At 42.8% G+C, this 16949-nt stretch overlaps 1 protein-coding gene across 1 annotated transcript in view; it reads left to right on the top strand.

Annotated features, from left to right (window-relative positions):
- Nucleotides 1–3614, top strand: part of LOC6581121 (Krueppel-like factor luna) — a 40844-nt gene extending 37230 nt beyond the window's left edge. The window contains exons 4-5 of the mRNA XM_032730303.2: nucleotides 1157–2050; nucleotides 2160–3614. Coding sequence (XP_032586194.1) covers nucleotides 1157–2050; nucleotides 2160–2332 — 1067 coding nt within the window. The 3' untranslated portion in view covers nucleotides 2333–3614. The remainder of the gene's footprint in view (nucleotides 1–1156; nucleotides 2051–2159) is intronic.
- The last annotated feature ends 13335 nt before the right edge of the window (nucleotides 3615–16949 follow it).

The following is a 16949-nucleotide window of genomic DNA, read 5'->3' as shown; positions in this document are numbered from 1 at the left end:
AACCGTAAAAGCTTATATCTCCTACAGTTGAGTTACCAGTAAAAAAAATAAAAAATTTTACGCTCATTTAGGGGCCTGGGTTATCGAAAAATACCTTGTCATTTTCACACTTTTGGAGCGTAAGCATCCAAACTTTGCAGTTAGGTACAGTATTAGAGGTAAACATTGCTACTAATGGGACGTGAATGAGTATTCTGCAGTTGGTAACGGCCGACTGAAACGTTCATACTTGTTTCTATTTATTTTTCTACAAATAACATACAGAATAACTAATTTAATCAATGATTCTAGTTAGAAGTCGTCTCAACCCGAGCCTTCTGATCAATATTCATTATTCAATCGGAACTGAGAGCAGAGCACAATCCCACAATCCCAACTCGCGAAAACAAGTACAGTCAAGTGGCTCGTAGCGCAAAGTGGAGACTTTCATATGGAGCACGGCGAAGCCCTTCTCAAGAGGTGGCTCCGACAGAGTAAAGAGAGAGAGAGAAAGAGAGAGAGAGCGAGAGGTTAGACAGTTAGCTTAGGAAACTGGCAGCCGTCACGCAGGCATCATGACACTCGATTGCAGCCAGTAGTTGTGGCAGCTGTTGTTGCTGCTGCTGCTGCGACTGCTGCTGTTGGCAATTGATGTCGCGGGCGCCAAAATCGACACACTTGTCCCTGTACCAGGGGCCGTGTGTTCGCTGCCGCTCGCAGCCGCTCGCAGCCGGGCCGACTTGCTCCGACTCCGACTGGCAATCGGCGGCGCTCAAGCACAGGTTAAATGGATCACGACTGCACGGACTTGATGTCCGTCTGTCGCCGTTGTCTGTCCGACTGTCTGGGGCCCATAAAGTACGCGACATGCAAACGTTTTTGATGCAATGACTCGATCCGCCTGGTTCCAGCCCGGCCCGGCCAAGCAAAATTAGGAAATTGTGTACAACTATTAACTGACAAGGCAAAGTGTTCCAGACAGTTGAGGCAGTTCACTTGATGTCGACTGCCTTCGCCCCCTCCCCTGCCCAGCCTCAGCCTGTCTTGGCTGAAGCTAAGCTGATTTTATGCCAATACCCGGGCACATTTAACGAGTCTCATTAAGCTTTTGCGACCATAAAAACTCAACAGTTGGCCATTTTGTTTAACTGACGTTCAATTGCCTTTACAATTCCAGCGAGCACCTCGCACGCCACCAGCCCCAGCAGCAGCGGCAGCACCACTAGAAACAGCAGCAAATCCGCCACCAAAGCAGGACCCAGCAGCAAAGCCTACAGCAGCTCCAGCAGTAACTACAGCAACGGCAGCTACAGCAATGGCAAGCAGGCCTCATCGTGCTCATCCTCCGTTAGTGGCTATGCAAGTGCTGCTGGTTCTACGCTGGGCGCCTTCGGGCGACAGCAGCAGCAGCAGCAGCAGCAGATATATTCTTCCGGCGTCTCCAAGTTGCCATTCTCGCCATTCTTTGCAGCATCGCCATTCTTCTTCACGTATCGACGCATCAGCAAGCAGGAGGACAACAACAACAGCTGCAGCTACAACAACGGCAGCAGCAGCAGCACCAGCAACAGCAACAGCAACAGCAGCAGCGCCCTCATGCAGGACTACGATCGCAAGTTCAGCTTGCTGAGCCTCTTCAAAAGTCCCTATAAAATCACCGATGCCCAAGCGTCCCGCAAATGCTCCTCAGCGAGTGGCGGCAACAGCATCAGCGGCAGCAAGTCCGCAAGCACAGGAACAACTGTTGGCGGCGTCTGCTCACCGCCCAGCTGGAAGAGCTACACGAGCTCAGGTGGGTCGACGCATGCGGCACTGAACCCCGCCTTTGGCGGCCTGGCACTAGGCGGCGGGGCGCGTAAGGACAGCAGCAGCAGCAGTAGCTTCAGCGGCATCAATTTCGGCAGCAGCGGTGCGGGCAGCGGCGCCTCGTTCAGTCGCGACGCCGCCTCCAATGGCAGCGGCTTCAATGATCTCTATAAGAACCGAAAGGTACACAAGTGCGACACGGAGGGCTGCGACAAGGTCTACACCAAGAGCTCGCATCTCAAGGCGCACAAGCGCACGCACACAGGTGAGTTGCACAAAATGGCGTCTAGTCAAAGCATATTATGTTCCTCTCATTACTCACACTATCACAAGCTCTTATCGTCATTTTGGCTCATTTCCTTTTCCATGCGCAGGTGAGAAGCCGTACGTGTGCACCTGGGAGGGCTGCATCTGGCGCTTCGCCCGCTCCGACGAGCTGACCCGCCACTACAGGAAGCACACGGGCGTCAAACCCTTTCGCTGTCAGCTCTGCACTCGCAGCTTCAGTCGCTCCGATCACCTGTCGCTGCACATGCGACGTCACTGAGCCGCAGGCCATATGGGAATACTCAAAAATTAGCCCCGACTACGCCCACGCCCACATCAACATCATACATAGGAAAGTGCCCATGATGAGGCCGTTTTGTTTTGACGTTTTCTCCTTATTATTTATAAAACACTGTTTCATTCATCACTTTGTTCGTTCAGTTTGTATGTCTTAACGCTTAAGTAGCTCAATTTAGATCCGTAAGCGGGCTCAAAGCCCAGTCGAGCTGTAAGGAATTAGCCAGTAAGTAATTCAATCAAAAGAGAATTTGTAAAATGTTTATAGCATCTAAGCAGACGTTGCCTTCAAGAAGCCAAGTTAACAAGTGGTACCACGAGTATAAAAACAGTTTACTACTACACTACCTAAGGAATTTGATATATTTGATATATTTGATATTTGATATTTAGACATTTGTATTGGTGCTAGCAACTGGTGTGTACATACATTTACTAAACGCGATACGTTTTACATATCCACGATACATTAGCCAGTAAGAAGGTTTAACTAATTTTAGCGCAAATTTATGCATTGGATGTTAAGTAGAAAATTTTATACGAAAACAGAAGAAGACGCTAAATCAAAAGAGACCAGAGACAGACACAAGAGGCAGCAATATTTATAAATGACAATCGTACGATTTAATCAACTCTGATATAGTTTCTCTTATACTTATACACATATATTCCATACGAAACGGCAATCGCAGTGCAGTCGATCGACTAACTCAAAACATTCCAAACCATTTATAAATGAACTTCGTAAAATATTTGACGGTCTATCATCCCATGCTATATCGTAATTATTGCACGCCTTTCAATCCGATTCTCAAGCAAGCAAATACAATATGAAGCTGTTTATTTTTCAGAATTCAGAACTGATAGCAGACTTTATGCTTCTGCTGTGTTATTTTCGTTAGTTAAATTTGTATTCACCTGTTAATTTTTATTACTTGAAAATGATTTCTGTGAGAGCACCGAAATTAAGTTCTTTCTTGTTAGCTCTTAATTACACTTGCTGTGGACTTTGAAGCCAATAAACTGAGATCGGAGTCGATAAATTCGCCAGACTCGTGCAACGAGCGGCGCAACAGAAGAGCTGCAACTGCTACATAGATTTAAACAAGCCTCACAGAAAAAAAAAGAAGCCAACTGCAACCATTCAAGACAAAAACAAACGAAAGAAACAAGATCAAAGTGTATTACTTTTGTACGCCAATACCTTATACATACCTACAATACATATTTTTTTGCTGAAATAAAAATAAAAATAAAAATAAAAACTTTGTGTACCATAAACAAACAGACACACACATACGGACAGGGGCTAACAAACATATTTGCTCGTGGCTGGAGCTGAAGCAGAAGCTGAACAATAACAAGAAACGGGCAGCTCATTAAGCCACACAACAGGCCCGGGTCCAAATCCGCTGTGGATTTTTATTTAAATGAAAAATCAATTGAGCGCACAATGGCTACCAAGTGGCTGTCCCTGTCCACTCCGCTAACCACTAGCCACTAGCCACTAGCCACTAGCCACTGTGCGCAGTCCAGAGCTTAGCCAAAAGATGTGTGGCAAGTTGTCAACAGCGGCAAACGGCGGCAGCTCTGTCTGCGGCCTCTGTGTGCTCCGCTGGCCTCGCCTCGACTCCACTCGACAGACAGCCCAGCTTGGCCCCATGGATTGGGGTCCAGCAACACGCACCCGCCAATTGTCCAGGGGAGCATTGTCGTCGTTTGTCGTCGGCTGCGCGCGCGCGTTGTTTGCAATAATAAAGATGACAAATTTCTCGTCATTTGTAATTTCAATGCGGGCCTTGGATTGGCTTCTTTTTTCATTTTCTTTCTTTAGCTTTTAGCTTTTTATTTTTTCTCAGTTTTTGCTAATACGCGCAACTGGTTAGAGTGCTGCTGCTATCTCTTTTCCGCACGACGACGATGACACCTGCAGCGGAAATCAGTGCATGAATAACGTTTCGATCATTAAGCTAAAATTGTGAAATATTACGTATACGCAGCGGCAATTTATTGGTAAATTAATAATCAACCCGGCCGACAGACAGTAGCTACCTCTGCTGCAGTCGGCGTCGACGTTAGTAGTAGCATCGGCATCGACGTCGGACTTGCTCGATGGGGCCGCGTTTAGCATAAGGTTAAACATATATAACATACCGGTTTTTTCGGGTTAATTAATATACTACTCCTATACGTCTGATTGTATGTCTAACGAATATGCCTTTTGGTCAGGTCATATGTATATGCCTTGGTGAGGTTGACGCCAGGTTTAATGACCCGCAGCACATGCAAATGAGTAAAAGTAAACACACCAGCGAGGCCAACAAACCAACAAACTAATAAAGCCAGCAATCTACTCGAGCTGCAATAAATTTCTAGAATCCCGCGCGTTCCTAATATCTGCACTAATTTTTAAATTATTCAGAGCCATTTAAATAAAGTACAAATGAGAAAGATAGATATATTGCAGTTTTTGGCTAGGTATTCAATAAAATGTCTTGATGAATCATCAAATTATTTATGCTAAATTCTGAAATGTTTTGACGTTTTCATCGTAGCTTTTTAACATCAATGTTGATCTGAATGGAAGTTGAATGCAAATTTTTCCATTATCAATATCTTTCCGTATGTAATTTAGCGTGTTCGTCTGATTTGATAGTAACAAGCCAATAAAAAGAATTATATATACAAAATATTTATATATACAAAAGTGTCGTCCTTTCAACATCATACTGTGCTGGCAATTTATCAAATTTATTTGGATTTTCTTACGAGGGATTAATAGTCATATGAGTCCGTGGGACTTCAACTTAAATATAAATATTTCATTTTTAATTTATGATTCAACTTTTCACACACACGTACACAAGCACCCACGCCTAAACACTCATGGGCTGCAGTGTGCGCTTACTATGAGAACTTAATTGCTTAATAATTTTCCTTGTGGATGTACTTTCTTTATGAAACTTTCAGATTATGATTATAACATGGATATGCATGCATTTTTTTTACAAATATGTGGGCGCAGGGGAGAATATAGGGGTGGGGCTAAATTTTACCAAAAACCGAAATTCTCTAAAGTACATATAAATCTACATTACAAACTTGGCGACTCTAGCCTTAAAGATGTAGCAGATATAAATTTATTTCTGGTTTTCGATAATGTTTTTAATGGATAACAAAATAACGGGGCAAGTTATCGATTTTTAAATCAAAACTCGATATCCGCGTGGTATACACGGACATTTTTCAACAAAATTGAGGTCTCTAGCTCTTATATCTTTTGAAATCGACGCGCTCAAACATACGGACAGACGGACGGACAGACAGACGGACGGACAGACAGACGGATAGAAATATGCATGCATATACACGCACGGGCTTGGGCAGCGCTGCAGTGTGGGTAATATTATGAGAATTTATTTGTTGAATAATTTCATTTGTAGACAGGCAATCTTAATGAAACGCATATTTTGAGCGAAGGGGGCGTGGTATCAACAATCTGTAAATTACAATATCTTCGTATCGATCAATTGTAGATACACAGTAAATCTGAAGTTTCTAGGTCCAAAAATGTTCGAATTCGGCTGAAAAAAAATCAATTTTTCGATTATTCTCGATAAAAAAGTTATCGGATGAGTTATCTAGAAATTATGATAAACTTGTACCGCGTATGGTACACACGAGTATGCATGCTAAATTCCAGCTCTCTAGCTCTTATAACTTCTGAGATCGACGCACTCATACGGACGGAAGGACGGACAGACAGACGGACAGGGCCAAATCGACTTAGCTCGTCACCCTGATCAAGAATATATGTACTTTGTGGGGTCTGCCACGCCTCCTTCTGCCTGTTACATACTTTTAGCAAAACCATTATACCCTGATTTCCCATTTTCAATGGGTTCAGGGTAAAAACAATTTTGATGTTGCATTTGATTTCATTATTGCTTTATTTAGTGCAGTCTCAAACTAAAACTTTCTGAAACTAACTTTAACATCAACTAACTTTAAGAACCGCAGGCTTGGCTTAGTATAAATAAAAATGTTCATGCATCAATTAATGAAAATGAGCTATAAAATAAAATAAATAAAAAAGTATTTGTACATTTTGAGTGCTGTGAACTAAATGCTTAAGAGCTTGTGCCATGCACAAGGCATGCAGCCTTGACATGCATCCACACACACATACATACACGCTCGAACAGCTCATTAAAAGCCAATAAAGTTGCAGCTATGCATCAGCAAACGTGTCCATCAAACGTGGCCTGCCACTTGGAGCTGCATTCGATCAGCTATTGAATGCGGATTCGGGATCGATGCTGTCCATCAGCAACAAAAATAAAAGAAAAACCAAGAAGAAGAAAAAATAGACAACAACGCTCCAATAACCAAATCGCACGGCAGGTGGGCTGGCGGAGAGACGCAGAGCTCGAGGGCAGAAGGAGGTGAGGATGGAGGACAGCAGCTGAAGTGTGTGTGATGGTGTGTGTGTGTTTATGTGCAGATACCTAAGCCAAACACAGTTGGCCATTTTTAATTTATTGTTATGCCTCTATGTTGGCTTTTGGCTGCTGTTGCTGCTGTTACTGCTGCTGCTGCTGCTGCTGCTGCTGCGGTTGCTGTGGTTGCTGCTGGTCGGCAGGTCACCTGCAATTTATGAAACTGTGCAGCTTTAGCGGCCTGATTTTTGAGACACATTTGGACGACTGTCGCAACGCCAGTTACCTCTCCCTCTCTCTCTCTCTCTCTAGCTCTCTATCTCTCTCTATCCGCTGCTCTTGCGCTCTCTTCGTTTGATTTGTGATCGATTGTGTGTCGTTACTTTGCGACATGGGGCATGAAATCTTTGACACCTAACGGTAACTGCCAGCCAGATCGCAGTCACACAATCACAGTCACAATCACAATCGCAATCGCAGTCGCATTCGCCCCCGTCGCAGTTTGCCTTCTAGCTTCTGCATTAAATTGGAACAGCCTCTGCCCCTATGGCGCCTCACCCCTCCCCCCGGCAGCCCCTTGAAGCTTTGTGTCGCCGCATGTGCCTCGGAGTTGTCAGCGCGTTGCCAAAGTGTTGGCAGTTTTGCCATTTATTTTACAGGTGAGTGAGTATAATGGACAGGCGGTCTATGCCCGTCTATGCGGAAATGTGGGCCTCTGCAGCATGCTGTGCGCATTGGCTCAATTAAAAATGGTCTGGGCCACGTTAGCTGCCTCATTTGACAATTGGCAATTGCCTAATAGAGGCAAATGGTCAATGCTCTGCTGATGCTGCTGATGCTGCTGCTGCTGCTGCTGCTGCTGCTGTGGCTGTGGCTCTGGCAGTGGCTGCAGGCTGGCGTTTCTTTTAATTTTGTTTGGCTAAAATGCTTAAATTAAAATTCCCATCACACCATAAAACCCATAAATCATCTTTTATCTGAGCGAGTCTATCGGCGCATGCGCGCGCGCCAGCATTCAACTTGGAGCGAGCCAACAGCAGGAAAAACTCTCCTCACAGCCTCTCTCCCACTGTATGTATGCGTGCGTGTGTGTGTGTGTGTGTGTGTGTGGAAAATGGTGCTGTCTGCATGGCCAGACTCGGCTTTGGGAACTGCAAACTGAACCTGCTTCGTTGCCTTAATGAGAATTTAATATTTTTCAATAAATATTTGTAAAAGGCGCGTTCGCCTGTTGAGGCTGAGGCTTTTTCAATGGCCTCTGCACTGAAGACGCCTGTATAGAAAGATGTGGCCAACACTTTGATAAGTCTTCAGCTGCGTATGCATGCCTGTGTGTGTGTATGTGCATGTGCGTCTTGTGGATGGCTTTTAACTTGTGTTTTGGGCTATAGCCAGACGTCTGCTTGGGCCATGGACTATTTGGCCAGATCTATTATTTGGTGCGCCAGTGACGGCAGCCAAAGGATTCGTTCATAGGGCGGACTACAGTTTCAGATCTGTAGCCCAAGCCTAAATATAAACACGCGCTCTGCTAACTGCGCAGTAAGCAGCGACTGCGCTTGGGCTGCGCTGCAGTGAGGGCATTATTATGAATTTACTTGTTGAATAATTTCTCTTGTAGACATACAATCTTAATGTAACTTTCAGAGCGTAATCATATGGTAAAATGTGTGTACATTCCAAAGTAAAAGTTTCTAGTACTTAAAATGCGCTTTTTACAAATTGGAGCGAAGGGGGCGTGGTATCCAAAACCTATACATTACAAAATGTTTGTATTCATCATATGTATATACACAGTAAATCTGAAGTCTCCAGATCTAATCGTATTTCAATGAGGCTGAAAAAAACCAAATTAATTTTTCGATTATTCTCAATCAAAAAAAAATTATCGGATGATTTATCGAAAAAAATAATAATACAAACTCGTACTGCGTATGGTATACACGAGCATGCATGCCAAATTTCTGCTCTCTAGCTTTTGCATCTTCTGAGATCGACGCACTCATACGGACAGACGGACGGACAGAAGGACAGGGCTATATCTATTCAGCTCGTCGTGCTGATCAAGAATATATATGCTTTATGGGATCTGCGATGATTCCTTCTGCCCGTTACATACTTTTTCACAAAACCATTATACCCTATTTCTGAAAGTTTCATTAAGATTGTATGTCTACAAAAGAAAGAAATAAATTCGCATAATATTGCCCACACTGCAACGCTGCCCAAACGCTGTCGCTGCTAACTGCGCAGTCAGCAGAGCGCGTGATATACGTGCGTGTGGATGCGGGTGTATGCATATGTGCATAAAAAAGTGCAGAATGAGTAGATTATCAGCTTAGAGGGTTAAGAGTATCTCCTAGTCGAGCAGTCTCGACTAGAGCCTTCTTACTTGTTGTAACAGATGTATATAATATTATATACAAGTAAATTTTTATCCAAAGATAATATTTACATCAATCACAGAGAGGAAAGGAAATGAAGTCAAAGCTGCTCATGCTACGAAGTGAGAGTATTCGGGAATACGGCTAGACTCAGCTCGAGTGTTCAGAAGGCGCCCCCTTTATTAATTGTTCATTACCTGACAATGTCACTGCGTGTGTGGACTGCACTTAGAGTTGTCATTTTGCAGTTGCTGCGACTTGTCGCATTTGTTGTAAGCTGGCCCTGCCCCTGACAAAACAAAAGCCTTGCATGCTCTTGCATACCAAATGGGCAGAGAGGAGGAGAGGGAGAAAATGGGGCGCAGGCTGGCTGGGCCTTGCGTTGTGCAGAAAGCGGAGCGCGTCAAAGACCGTAAGGGGAAACCGGGAGTTCAATGCGTTCGAGAACTGCCGCCAAGAGTCGCCAATGCATGTGGCAAGTGGAGTCGAGTTCTTTGGGCTTTGGGCTCGACCGCGTCGCTGGCGGCGCGTGCAGACGGTTGAGCCTGCTTTAATATGCCAAGAATGACAATCAAATGTCACCTCTGGTGCGCCATGTCTAGACGCGGACAACAACAGCAGCAACTGTAGCAGTTGCAGTTGCTGCCCAAAAGAAATTGCATGCAAGCGATAGCTGACTGCAACAACAACAACAATCTGAGCTACCCTATACAAACATATACATACATATATATAAATGTCATTTCCCTCATTATAAAGATAGCATAGAGCGCTGACCAGAACAGCAAGATTGCAGCAGCAGCAGCAGCAGCAGCAGCAACAGTTGCTGCCGCTCTGGGGGCGCAGCAGCGGCGTCACATTTAAACGTTTAATGATAATTTATGAATGTTGTTGTTTTTTATTGCAACAACAATGCCGTAAACCAATAAATCTTAAGGATCACATAAATCTTGACGCTAACTGCGCAGTCGACGTCGCTGTTGCCGTTGCCGTTGCTGTTACTGTTGCCAGTTGCCAGTTGCCGTTGCCAGTTGCCGCTTGCCTCTTCCAATGTGCCACAATAATTCGGCATTGGGTTCTGTTGGCAACTCTGGGGCACACTTGATCAAACGGCGGGAGTTGCTCCGGCTGACAGCTGCAAAACCTTGATGGGATTGATGATTTTGTGTGGTGGTGTCTAGTGGTGCAGCTTCAAGCTCCTGCGGTGCCACATGCTGAATGTGTTAATAGGCCAGTCTATTGGCCAGCCATTTGACCAGCAGCTGATGCTCGATGGCTTTTTAGAAAGGCTGCGCATAGGCTAATTTTTTTATGTGCCTTGTTGCTGTTGTTGTTGTTGTGGTTGTTAATTTAATTTTTGCTTTTCATGGTTCGTTAACATATTTTGCTTATAAGGATTTCCCGCTGCAGAGCAAAAAGAAATCACAAGCTGATCAGTGGAAACATGCCGCCAAGCAGCACACAGAGGTTGCAGCACTGGGCTGTTGCTGCGGCTGCTGCTGCAGCGGTGGCGGCGGCTTCATTGTTGCAGGTGCATGTTGCCGCAACAATGCCATAAATTGTGACATTGGCTGCCTTTTTTTTATATTTGCTCTCTTCCCCCTTTTTGCAACCACTGCTGCCTTGGCTAACGCTTTTTTCTTTTTTCTCTTTTTTTTTTTTTTTTTTTTTTTTTTGTAGTGCAGCAGCAGCAAAAAATATATAAGAGCAGAAAAAACTTAGAACGAGTTTTGGCATTTACGACTCACTCACTCTGCGGGTTCTGCTGCTGCTGCTGCTGTTGCTGCTGCTGCACCAGGCAAGAGCCAATAGTCAACGGTAGCTGAGCTTTTTATATATATAGATTGCTATACATATATATGTATGAATGGATGTATGTATATTTTGTTAAGCTTGCCGCATTATGTTGCTGCTTAATTGGTTATAAATTAATTAAACGTCGATTAATAATCCGGCTTCTTGTCAGTTAAACGCCGCCGACGCCGTTGATGGCAGCTAGAACAGCAGCAGGAGGAACGACAACAAAGACAACAACAATAACAGCAGCAGCAATAGGAACAACAACAACAACAAGCTTCAGCTAGTTGGTCTTTGGCTTAAACCACATGATGAGTTGGCAATAATGAACTTGTTGTTGTCGCTGCTCATGGCTTGAACTTTTCCCAAGAAGCTGGACCAACAGCAGCAGCAACAACAATAAAAACTCATTAATGGGCCACGCCGAAGCAAAGCCAACATTTATGGGCTGCCTGGTCGTATCAATGACCATTTGGGCGTTTAGGGTTAACAGAGGCTGTCAGCTGCTTGTCAGTGTAATTGTTGTTTTTTGTTTCCATACCCTGAACCCATTTTCAATGGGAAATCAGGGTATAATGGTTTTATTAAAGTATGTAACAGGCAGAAGGAGGCGTGGCAGACCCAACAAAGTATATAGATTCTTGATCAGGGCGACGATCTGAGTCGATTTAGCCCTGTCCGTCCGTCCGTTATTTAATTATATCTCCCACACCTGTAGCCCTCTAAGACTACTTTCTAAAGTCAGGGCTGAAATTAATTCTAAAAAAATATTTTTTTTTTGAGTAAATGGGGGCTCTTGAGCTCAAATATGAACTCAGAAAATATTTAGAAGCTTTCGTTTACGTGGAAGGTGAGAAAATGTAAATAAGTACCTCAAGGCACTCTTGGGACTTAGAGGGTAAAAATAAATTGATTTTTTTTATTATTATTATTTTATTTTTTTTTTTTTTTATTTGATACATTTTATTTGTATTTATGATACTCAGCAAAACAATTTAAATAAATGTAGTTTGCATTTTGTGTAAATGCACTGCGTTTGTGAAGTTTTTCAGTGCTTGTACCATCTTTTTCCCGTATTGCGATCCAACCACTCTGGAAAATGATTCAAAAGGTCACACCTTAAGTCCATTATTGGGTGATTTGATTTTTGACCTTGTTTGAGTTGAGGCTGCAAGTCTTTTGACTGATATCCCACTAGGCCCGCTGCAATAGACTCTCGAAAATACGGAAGCTCAATCAATTTCTCGCTGCTTATGGTTTCCTTTTGTATACGGATAGGATGTAGGCGTTTGTTATGGCCATGTCTACAAAATGGTAGAAAATTTGGGTTGCAGCATCTGGAACTTTCCTTCTTATATCGTATCGCCCATCCAACAGATCCACACCCCCCATATGTGCATTATACTCTCTAATAACTTGTGGACAGTCAACTTCAACATGGCGCTTCGACTTTCTGTCGTAACGAGCTGTCTTTGCTGTTCCTTCTTGTGTATTTGACCTTTTACACGGCTAAACGTTTACATAGATCGATAATAAGCGAACGGCCTTGTTGTCTTTCCACAGTATGTTACTAACCTCCACTCCATATGAGGAACCCACGTACTCAACTGAAAAACCTCTTGACTTTTCCTTGATGTCACTGTCGTTTGGTAGCCTGCAGTTTGGTATGCGATTTACTGTTCCCAAACTATAAATACGTTTTTCACAAAGGTATACCATCAAAGGCAGCGATGTGTAAAAATTGGCCAAGTATATTATATGATGTTTGAAACTTTCAACGGTTTTCGTCAAGCGTACAACAATGTTGGCTGACGCACCAAGATCAGGTAATATAGAATTATCACCTGCCCCACTATATATTTCAAATCGATGGGCATATCAACAAATAATTTTATTCCCCACTTGTGTGGCCTATTGGGCATGCATTGCCGCAAATGGGGCTTCATTTTTTTGCTGCACATTTGTTCGGCGACGCATATTCGAGCTTGCTTAGGCACAGAGTCAAATCTTTCATTCAAAATGGCTCACCCTTTCTGATTCACTTGCTCTCATCACACAATGAGAAGTATGTCTTAATTGCTTCAAATTTGCTGCGGGTCATACAGGCTTGTATAGGTGCAAACGCGTTTTGTCCCCAGTAACTTTTCGAATAAGGGTACCGATATATTGAAATGTAAATCAAAATAACGATATATTGATGAATATCTTCCGTTGTGATTTTAAACTTGCTGCCAATAATTTCCTTTAAGGATGCGCGCATTGTTACCTCGACTATCATAATGACCGATTTTAAAACAAGTCAGAAGGCTCCAGTCGAGACTGCTCGACTGGGAGATACCCTGAACCTTCGAAGCTGATATTCTACTCATTCTGCACTTCTTTTATGCACACATGCATACACACGCATCCACACGCACTTATATCACGCGCTCTGCTGACTGCGCAGTTAGCAGCGACTGCGCTTGGGCTGAAACTTTCAAAACGTACTAAAATGGTGAATATGTGTGTACACTCCAAAGCAGAAGTCTCTAGTACTTAAAAAAAAAATCACACAAAAATCACACAAGAATTGCCGTGGAGCCCCAAAAGTGCCTCAAGGCTCTTATCACTTTTACGAGGCTACAAAGCACGGCTCATATGTTTATTAAAACTACCGTTTAAAATGTCCGAGAGCTTTAAAACTTTAACAGAGCATTTAGGCAAGTAATTTTAACAGTCCAACCATTTTTATATTAACTAAAAGTTCTTAGTTATTTTACGTTAGAGGGTTAGAGCTACAGTCTCCAACCTTTAAATATAGACTTATATGTATTTTATACAACTTCGGCTTTGTTGCAATTTAGCCCCACCCCTATATCCACCCCCTCACCCTCATCTTTGTAAAATGCGTATTTCAAATACTAGAGACTTTAGGATGTACACACATATTAGCCATATGATTACCCTCTGAAAGTTTCATAAAGATTGTCCATCTACAAAAGAAACTGATCAACAACAATATAGTCATAATATTGCCCACACTGCAGCGCAGCCCAAGCGCTGTCGCTGCTAACTGCGCATAATTTTACGTGCGTGTGTATGCATGTCAGCTTAGAGGATTCAGAGTATGTCCTAGTCTAGCAGTCTCGACTAGAGCTTTCTTATTTGTTTCTTCTCTTTTTGATAACACACACACGCACACATACACACACGCATACACTATAAGAACTTAATTGTTTAATAACTTTTTTGTGGATGTACTTTCTTCGTGAAACTTTTATACTATGATTATAATATGGATATACATGTATTTGCCAAAGCACAAGTCCCTAGTATTTGAAATACGTCTTTTACGATGGTGAGGGTGGGGGGTAAATTACAACAAAAATCGAAAATATATAAAATACATAAAAGTCTACATTTAAAATTTGAAAGCTCTAGCTCCAAAAGTGTAGAAGTTATAATTAAATAACTTGCTTTCGATAAGGTTTTAATCTATAATAAAATATCGGGAGTAGTTATCGATATTTAGAGAAAAACTCGATATGCGCGTAATATACACGGACCTAGGAAAAATGCAAGTCTCTAGCTCTTATATCTTCTGAGATCGACGCGTTCATACATACGGACGGACAGATAGACGGACAGGGCCAAATCGACTCAGCTTGTCGCCCTGATCAAGAATATATATACTCGTTGGGGTCTGCGATGATTCCTTCTGTCTGTTACATATTTTTCAAAACACCATTATACCCTGATTTTCCATTTTCAGTCATTTGAATTAGGCAAAGAGTCACAAATCAAAAATTGTTGGCAAAGAAATTCTTTCAAAAGGGTATTGACTCAATACTATTGACTGATTCTTTAACTATGCCAACAAGGAAGGATCTCTTCACAGGTTACAGGTCTGCATCCTCAAAGTACTCAATCACAAGCGCAATGGAGCTCAAGGGTAAGCTATTTCTAGACTGTGGTCCATGGATGGATCGAATCATCTGAATTTGTATTTTATATAACTGTGAACTCGCTTATTTGATTGAATATGTTAAGCTATGCACTAATATCAAAATACTTGGACTTTTTCGTACTAGTAACGAGGCATGGCCAAGATGCTTAAGAGTTCGTAAGACGTTACGCATATTAGTAAGCGAAGTTCCGAAATACGTGGAGCATTATTCTCAGCGACCGGAATCAGCTGATGCTCTTTAATCTGACAGCTTTTAGATATGGTTGTTGCTGTGCGAGCGAGCTGTCAATAGTATGTGAGTGCGAGGGAGACGCACTCTTAGCTAGCATTGTTATTGTTGTTGCTCTCGTAGTTTATTTCAACACTTTGTGCCGCATATCCACTCGAGGCGACATCCAAGTGATGCCTTTTGTTGATCGAGTGCTTGCTACGCACTCCACGCACTTCAGCAACAACAGCAGCAGCAGCAACAGCAACAGCAACAACAACAACAATGACCTGCTACATATTCCACGCTACTCTGGAGCGCACGAATCGAACGCAGAAATTTACGAGTGCTCATAATAAGTATTTTTTCTTTTTTTACTTTTGGGCAGTGGCGATTAAATCACGGCCCGACCCGGCCCAAACAAGGCCAAAAAACAGAGGAGCAGCATTCGCGGCAGCAACTGTTGGCCCGATTTGTGGCTGTGTAGGCAGCAGCCGCCGTTTCAATGTTTTGTGTGCTTCAAGTGATTGTTAACCCATAGACGGGTCGCTCGCATAATGAACCTAAGAAATCGCAACAGCGGGGCACTTTCTCACAGTTGCGCCTGCGTCTAGGCAACAAGTGCCAAACACACATGCATGCACACACACTGACACACATTCGTAAACTTCGGAAAAGGCCTAAAACGTCAAAATATACGAGCGCGCGGCGATTTAAACTGTCAACGCGGCCGTAAACATTCCCAGCGGCTCGAAGTCCGAGCCAAAACCGGAACTGCAGCTATCTATGGCTGAGGCGATTGCCCCAAACAGACGCTAAGTACTTGCCGCAACTAAATTTGCTTATGAGCAGCACGAAAAGAGTTGTTGGTGGAGCTGCAACAGTTGCTGCTGCAGCTGCCGTTGTTGATAATGCTGCTCGTAAATCCTGGCCAGCAGTCGGAGTGGCCCGCAATCGCTAGAGGAGCATCGTATTACGCTCTCTCATTCTCTCTCTCTCTCTATGTGTGTCTCTCGTTCTGTCTCTGCCGCAACTTTGTTTTGAGATGTGGAACAGCGTCAATTTGTTAGATTTAGGTGCCATAATTAACGTTCTAATCATCGCAATTTGTAAGACGCGCGGCAGATAATCAACCAACAAGTCAATTCCAGTGCAAGTGCAGAAACTCTTTGTGCTCCTTGAATTAACTACCAATTTTCCCTCTTGTTATAATCGATTACTTGCTTTATATTCTATTTTTAAACATCAGCTGTAACTAAAGATTTTTGTAAGTAGTATTTTACAATAATTTGAGATATTTCAGATATGTATTTATTTACAAACATGACATATGACCTATATGACATAATTATTTGGGGAAAAAAAACAAAGAAATAGAAAACCCCAAGGATACTTACAACAAGCTAACTTTAATTATGCCAGGTCGTTTATATGCGAATATGTTGATTCCCGGCACTTGGTTATGAATTTTTGCGATAGTCGCGATAGTCTAATATCTACCAATTCAGTATTGGCTCGACAATGTAGATCAACCATAATGCCATGGAAGATTAAAGATAAGCTTCAGGACTTTATTTTGCGTGATTTGCAACTGGTTTATGTCCCATTTGGCTATATCTGACCGGTCTGATGCACCGTAGAGCGCTACTGCTATAAACATTTTGTTTTCTATATTTAGTCTCGAGTTTCTATTTAAAAACCAGTATACGTACGGACTATATAGTTTTTATACCCTGAACCCATTGAAAATGGGAAATCAGGGTATAATGGTTTTGTGAAAAATATGTAACAGGCAGAAGGAACCATCGCAGACCCCATAAAATATA

Source organism: Drosophila mojavensis, unplaced genomic scaffold (genome assembly GCF_018153725.1).
Source record: "Drosophila mojavensis isolate 15081-1352.22 unplaced genomic scaffold, ASM1815372v1 contig_82, whole genome shotgun sequence".
NCBI lineage: Eukaryota > Metazoa > Arthropoda > Insecta > Diptera > Drosophilidae > Drosophila > Drosophila mojavensis.
The sequence above is the reverse complement of the archived record's forward strand: the minus strand, read 5'-3'. Positions and strand labels throughout refer to the sequence as shown.